The sequence below is a fragment of the Sinocyclocheilus anshuiensis genome, unplaced genomic scaffold (genome assembly GCF_001515605.1).
Source record: "Sinocyclocheilus anshuiensis isolate Anshui unplaced genomic scaffold, SAMN03320099.WGS_v1.1 scaffold836, whole genome shotgun sequence".
Lineage (NCBI taxonomy): Eukaryota > Metazoa > Chordata > Actinopteri > Cypriniformes > Cyprinidae > Sinocyclocheilus > Sinocyclocheilus anshuiensis.
In genome coordinates, this window is record NW_015551122.1 from 42,911 (window position 1) to 50,082 (window position 7,172).

General features: G+C 41.1%; 1 protein-coding gene across 1 annotated transcript in view; it reads right to left on the reverse strand.

Moving 5' to 3' along the window:
- Window positions 1–551: 551 nt before the first annotated feature.
- Window positions 552–7,172, reverse strand: part of LOC107663097 (formin-J-like) — a 16,797-nt gene continuing 10,176 nt past the window's right edge. The window contains exons 5-12 of the mRNA XM_016453248.1: window positions 5,585–5,670; window positions 5,396–5,496; window positions 5,158–5,228; window positions 4,971–5,078; window positions 4,759–4,829; window positions 4,288–4,405; window positions 4,048–4,212; window positions 552–2,931 (exon numbers count right to left, since the gene is read on the reverse strand). Of these exons, the coding sequence (XP_016308734.1) occupies window positions 1,411–2,931; window positions 4,048–4,212; window positions 4,288–4,405; window positions 4,759–4,829; window positions 4,971–5,078; window positions 5,158–5,228; window positions 5,396–5,496; window positions 5,585–5,670 (2,241 nt within the window). The 3' untranslated portion in view covers window positions 552–1,410. The remainder of the gene's footprint in view (window positions 2,932–4,047; window positions 4,213–4,287; window positions 4,406–4,758; window positions 4,830–4,970; window positions 5,079–5,157; window positions 5,229–5,395; window positions 5,497–5,584; window positions 5,671–7,172) is intronic.

Consider the following 7,172-nt stretch of genomic DNA (forward strand, 5'->3'; position numbering starts at 1 on the left):
CCTTGCTCAAGGGTCTCACCTCTCAGTCGTGGTATTGAAGGTGGAAGAGAGCACTGGTCATTCAAAAAAATAACTTTCTTTAAAAACAAACAAACAAGCAGTCCCAGCCCAGATTTAAAAAGTAATGCAAAAGACAAGTAATGCATTACTTTCCATAAAAAATACTAACGTAATTAGTTTTTATGGAGATATTGTAACGCATTACTTTTAAAAGTAACTTTCCCCAACACTGATCACAGGTGTCTGTATGAAGTCTGAGACTTAGTGCACCTTGAAAGTCAATAGGCATTTACTGTCCATTTTACTTTGGAAAAAGGATATTAAATGATAGGACTATTTGTGGAGAACCTCGTCCTTACTTAAGCAACAACTTTAACAGATTACTAATAACAGATTATTGCTGTAACCTTTATTATATTATCCAGCATTAATTTAGTGTTAAATAACTGTTTGCAAGCCTAACGACAGTAGCCTAAAACGATTAATTACTACTAGGTGATGCATTTTAAAAATGTCAGATAGAATATCTGAACACAGACATGCAGAAAGAATAACAGTAAATTCATCATTTATTTCAAATTCTCATTATTTACAAATACACATATTACAAATGGCAGCTGTTTTTGATTCTGTTAAACATTTCATATAAACAAAACAAACGTACAGCATATTACCACAAATACAGTTTCTGCCAGCATTAAATCTCTCTTTCGTCTGTAAAGTGCATCAGAGTTGAAGGAACCCAACATGTACAAATGGACACACACCTCACACACAATTTACTTCAAAATTTGCTTTGGGATCTTGAATCATTACATGATTTTAAATGAAGTTCTGCATCATTATTTTGTACCGTAACTCAAGTAAACAGTAAATTTGACCTGAATCAAAGGGCAAGTTAAAATCAATAACCCACGTGACATGAGCGTTCAGTCACTTACTGTGGTCTGTTTGACTGTGGCAGCTCTGTTCATTTCGACGTCACAAACAAAACACATATTGAAAGAAGGTTCTGGCAGGAATCCTTCCGATGTGCGCCGTAACCTGCACAGAGCACTCGAGTGTTCAGAGGTAGAGCTAAAGACAGTGCTGGATGAGACTCTCCTGACAGTTTCCATCAAAGTCCTGAAATGGGAGGCGAAACTCGCGGTGACCTGAATCAGCGAAGAGCTCTGAAAGTAGCAGTCATTCGGCTCGGATCCATTACAGTGCCTTGCAGACTGTCAATTCTGGGCAGACCCAATGAATGGCTCATTTATTTACTGGCATTCTGCAGGTTGAGTTGACCGTTCACACAAAAAACCTTGACATCCAGCAACTAAAGTCCTTCTCGTGTATTAAATTAGTTTACGACATGTCATAATAAACGCAGAGATAACATCATCAAGCTGCTACTCAGAGTACCAGATATTATCTCCACATGGGTTGGGCAGCCGGTTTGGGAATTTTAGGCCCTGGGATTCTGGTGCCTGGGGTCTTGTTTGTCTTGGCTTTGGCTGCACTTATGATGGCTGTTCGGATTGTCTTTGCAGTTGTAGCAGCGGTGGGAGAGTGTATGGTGTGGAGAGTCTGGAATTCAGAGTTGGGCGCAAGCCGCTTGGACACACGAAGTGGCGAGCCCCTTACGAACTGCTCGCCATGCTTGTCCTTATCCTGATTCAACTTCTCAGTAGCGTTACCTTTTTGTTTCCCCGTATCACATGGTGCGTTTAGCTTCTGGGGTGCACTACCGCTGTGTTTGAGTTCATTTTGAACGCCAGCGAAGTGCGTCGCTAGCGATGTGTGAATGGACTTGGGGTGTGTTGGGGAAGGACGCGACACCTGACTAGCTGACAAGCCGTCGGCAGGAGTTAGTTCTGCCTTTGTGCGCACTCTTGGGATCCCGCTGCTGTTGGAGGGCCCTCCCCGTTGTACCAGCAGTCTTTTGGTTGGTCCTCGAGTAGGTGTCTTTACCAGACGGGAATCATCCTTGGCATGCGGTGAGTTTGCACCATCTCGCTCCTTGGCTTCCCGCTCTTTCTTCCATTTGGAGCAGTGATTGGTGGTCGGCCGCGTCACGGTTGGAGAAAGGCTCTCGTAGGAGCGTAGGGCCCTCACTAGTGTGTGGCACTCCAGCATCTCGCCAATCCCCGGGTAAACGTGCTCTCTTTCTGGGCTACAGGGCTCCTGGGATAGAGGAGGAGAAGATGCACTTGGCCACGTCTCTCCCAACAGACTAGTGGCTGTTTTGGCTTCTGTCTGTGGTGTTACTCCCTCTTTGCCATTTACACACTCTTTATTCTTAGCATCCGCCGAGGTATCGGTCTCTATCTGCATCAGCCTTTCAGAGGCGTCTTGAACCAGTTTCTCAACTTTCAAAACTTTGTTAGGGGATAGTCCTGTGAGCGGCAAGACATTCACTGCCCCCTGCTGATGTGACGTGATACTTGTTTTTCCCAAAGCAACAAAAGCGTTATCGCTGGGGACTGTCCTTGTATTCAACCTAGAATGGCTTTTCACAGCGTTTGAGGAAGCCATTGCATCTCGCTGCAGGTCACACATTGAATCGGTGTTTAAACACAGAACTTGTTTGAACTTATTTATCCCTTGTTTAGCTGCCTCAGTGTCTGCATCACTCTTCTGTAGTGAATGCCTAAGCTCTGATTCTCTGCAGAGATTGAGAACATGACGGTTTCCACCCTCTGATTCACAGTGCTGTTGGTTATTAGATTTCATATTTCTCTCGCCGGAGCGGAGGAAGTACTGTGAGAGCCTGCGCAGGCTGCGGCGGCTCCCCGTGTAACTCAAGCTCCTCTGCAGCGCGTGCTCCAGCTCAGAAGACTCCCGCTCCGCTTCCAGTCCGGTGCACAGAGCCAGAGATCGACGCCTTTCCACATTCTCACGCTCACGTGCCAAACGCCGCTGCTCTTGTAATTCCCTCTCTGTGTTCTCCTGTTAGGAAACAAATATGAACAAATCATGAATGTGTGATCTTCATTTCCATAAATCAGTTTAAACCAGCCATTTTAATGAACTGTTTCACATATTTATGTCATCACTTAAAATGTTCATGGAAGCCACTGGACATTTTTCCATGTATTAAAAAAAAATACATGGTGTATATTATACAAGTAAATATAGTGTATATTACCGCATACAGTTGGTGGATATTAACAAAAATGTCTACATTTTATTAAGTGCCTTTATTTTGCCCTTTAAGCTTTATTTTTGCCTAATTACATGCTTTTTATTGCCATTGTCTGTAACTAGCTTTTTACTATATATGTGACCTTGGACCACGAAACCGGTCTTAAGTGTCAATTTTTCGAAATTGAGATTTATAAATCATCTGGAAGCTGAATGAATAATCTTTCCATTGATGTATGGTCTGTTAGGATAGGACAATATTTGGCCGAGATACAACAAAATCTGGAATCCGAGGGTGCAAAAAAATCAAAATACTGAGAAAATCACCTTTAAAGTTGTCCAAATGAAGTTCTTAGCAATGCATATTACTAATCAAAAATTAATTTTTGATATATTTATGGTAGGAAATTTCTTGAAAATATCTTCATGGAACATGATCTTTACTTAATATCCTAATGATTTTTGGCATAAAAGAATACATGTATTGTTGGCTATTGCTAGAAATATACCCGTTCAACTTAAGACTGCTTTTGTGCTCCAGGGTCACATATTTTACTTTGTAAAAAAAACTACACATTCAAAAATTTCAATTTAATGTTTGAATGACTGTTTGGTTGAAATGATTCAAAAGAAAAATCTTGCAATATGATTGGGATTCACAGATCAAATAAAGTTGATGTTTTCCTGTTGTTTAGTAGAGAAAATGTATATTTTCAATAACATTACCAAGCTATCCAAACAATTAAGCATCAGTTAAGTGGTTGCTATGAGTCACATTTACATGAAAAATATTTTTGTAAGAACAGACTTTCAGATTAAGACTTTTGCAGCTCTAGAGACAGGCAAGTACTTTGGACATTTTAAACTTTATTTGATTGTTGTAATTTAAAGAGACAGTGCAGTCAACATGATGCTGCTCACCAGCACAGCTCTTTGGAAGCGATGGCAGAAGCAATGGAAGATATAACAGGCCTCCTCCAGTTTAAAGGACTTGTCATCTTCACAGAAGAAATCCACAAGTGCCTTACTGGTCCTCTGTAAGCTTTCCAGCTCATCCCGAGCTTCCTGCAGCCTCACTCCCACAACCTGAACGAAGACATGATGAACTTACAAGACACTTCAACATCTGTGAATGGGATCTCGACATTAATAGGAACGAACCTCTAGAAATGCTCTCGTCTGCTGCTCGATTTCAGCATCAGCCTGAGCTCTGACTCGGAGTTCAGCGACTCTGCTTCGTAGTCGAGAAAGATCCTCCACCACAGACTCTTCTGACAGCCTGAGCAGAAGAAGAAAAACAACAACAAAACGACTTTTAGTGATTTAAGTTTTATTTCTAACATTAACCACTGAGGAACATGATGTCCTAAGTGCAATGTTTGTGAAAATATAAAAAAAAAGAAGCAATTTCACAAAACCCATGAAAACTGTGTCAGCAAAAAAATAAATAAAAATGTCACAAAAATCAAAGCCTATTTTTAAATCATTATTTTCTACATTTCTCCAGATTTTCTTCATTAATGTAAAATATTCTTTCGATTTTGGGATGAAATGTGACTTAGTCATGATCCATTGATATTCTACCGGATTGGGAGCTTGGGGAATTTTAACATTGTTTGTTTGCATCCTGACCTTGAAGCTGGACCGACGTGACTCAAGCGGCTGGGAAACATCAGCAAGTCTTTATCCTTCTTCACAGCCTCCTGTAAGTGAGAGAAAAAACTCATACAAAATTTGATTCAGTCCTACTGATTCCATTCTATCACAATAACCACAGCAGCTTTGTTTACGTGAATTCAATCTATTAAAGCGTGGCTCGTTACACGTTTACCAGTGACACTTACCATGCCGACAAAATGGAGGAGGTTCATGCCTGGTTTGTTGGCTTTGGTGTCGGCCAATTTGAGTAAAGAGGAAATCCTGAATCCTGCAGCATTCCCAGCATAACCTCCCTGAGAGCACAAGAGACCTCAGACTGACTTCCTACCAGGAGATACGTATTGATGCATAAGCGTCAGATAAAACACTTACAGCGTTCATGTAGTTTCCCGCCTTGAGCACCAGTCGCAGGATGTAGTGCAGCTCCGGGCAGCTCAGCAGCTCTGCACAAACAACACATGAGCGTCAACCCCATCAATGAAACCTCCATCAGGATCCACTTACACCATCAAACACCAGAACAAAACTCCATGAAAGGCTGAACACAAGATACTTTGTGGTGAGCTAAAGCTTTCAGGTCCAAACAAATCTAGAGAGAGGAAGTTTTTACCTCGAGCCGCCTCCCGCAGACATCTGGCCGCCACACAGAGAGAGGTCACCGCAGGGTCAAACTCCTGCTGGAGGATCATGACGTCCAGACGCATGCGAAAGCTAGTGAGGATGATGATGATGATGATGAGTGGACAGTGAAAGAAACTATGACGCATTTATATTGGAGCATTTAGTCGTGAGCTCTTACCTGGGTAACTCCACCAGTGAGAGAATGAAGAGATCCGGCTCGGCCAGTAAACTACGGTCACCGCTGAACTTTTTCAATCTGGCCTCCTGGACAAAAAGAAACACAAATACAAAGTAGATTTATATGTGATGATGAATACCGCACAGTGTATACTAGAGTTGCACAGTATACCGGTAATACGGTAGTATAGATACTAAAGGCAATGCCAGTATTAGATTCACTGGTTGTCAACTTTGGTTGCCTGATTGGAGTGGGATTTTGATGATATGGTGTGAATAAATCACACACCACTATTTGAGGTTCCAACAGGATCCAACTATTCATTTTTAATTTCATTAATACTGTAATTTGCTCATTTTCTTCCTGTAAGGTCTTCAAGATCCCATTAGTTTTAATTATATAAAGTTTGTATAAACACTCTCAATTACTGCACTTATTTCTCTTCTGAGCTCCGACTGTTTCATGCATGTCTTTGAATTTAAAGGCTACTCTCTTGCAGTTAGCACAAACTATTTGTAAACAGGCGTACAAGAGTAATGCAAGTTATGTACTGTTAATATACATAGAGGCGTTTTCTTTACTGTAACTGAAAGATTGCTTCTGCCACAGCGCACATATTCAACTAATCGACATTTATCACCTGCCAGAGTGGCTGGTGCATCCCTGAGTATTTCTGTTTTCATTTATATAAACTCAGCAAAAAAAGAAATGTCCCTTTTTCAGGATCCTGTATTTTAAAGATCCAAATAAACTTTACAGATGCAAATGCAGCTGTGGAACAGCTCGTAAGACACTTACGGTTTACAGGTGGCAAGCAATTAAGAGGACAGTAATATCTTAGGACCTTAAAGAGACCTTTCTACTGAAAAGCACTGGAGGAAAGATGCCCAAGGTCCAGGTGAACATGCCAAGTCCTGCTGCAGGAGGCCACTATGTGGCCAGAGCTATAAAATGGACATCACTTTGACATAGTCACGTCTGATGAATTGCTCTTAATTGTAATATAGAAACATTCTTTTTCTGTGAAGCCGCTTTGCAACGATGTGTATCATGAAAAGCGCCATACAAATAAATGTGAAATGAAATTGAATCGAATAAACTGTAATGTCCATAATGTAAGACGCACAAGAATATAAATAGGTCTGGGCAATAAAACGGTATCGATATTTATCGACGGTACATCTTCTTCGATAACGATATAAAAAATGTTCGATATAGTGCACGATATAGGCACGTGCTATGAGTGATTCAGACAGCACACACACACACGAACACATGCTGAATTGAGTGCTGTGCCTGCCTGTGACGAGGCGATTGTGAATAAGGAATGAATATTAGTCGAATTTAAAATAAACATTTGCATTTGAATGTTAGGTGTGCATCAGGGAGCGTCATCAGTGGCGCACGAGATGCGGTGATGATGATGTAAGTGACGCTGTTGCATTTTAATGTTTTGTTAGTCTAGCCCACGAGACGCGCCGCTGTATTAGTATATTAGAGAAATACAGTAGCTCAATGCGGAGAAGATCTTGATTAGGTTAAAACCGAAACCAATCCATTCACACAGAACGCATATTCAGCGCATTTT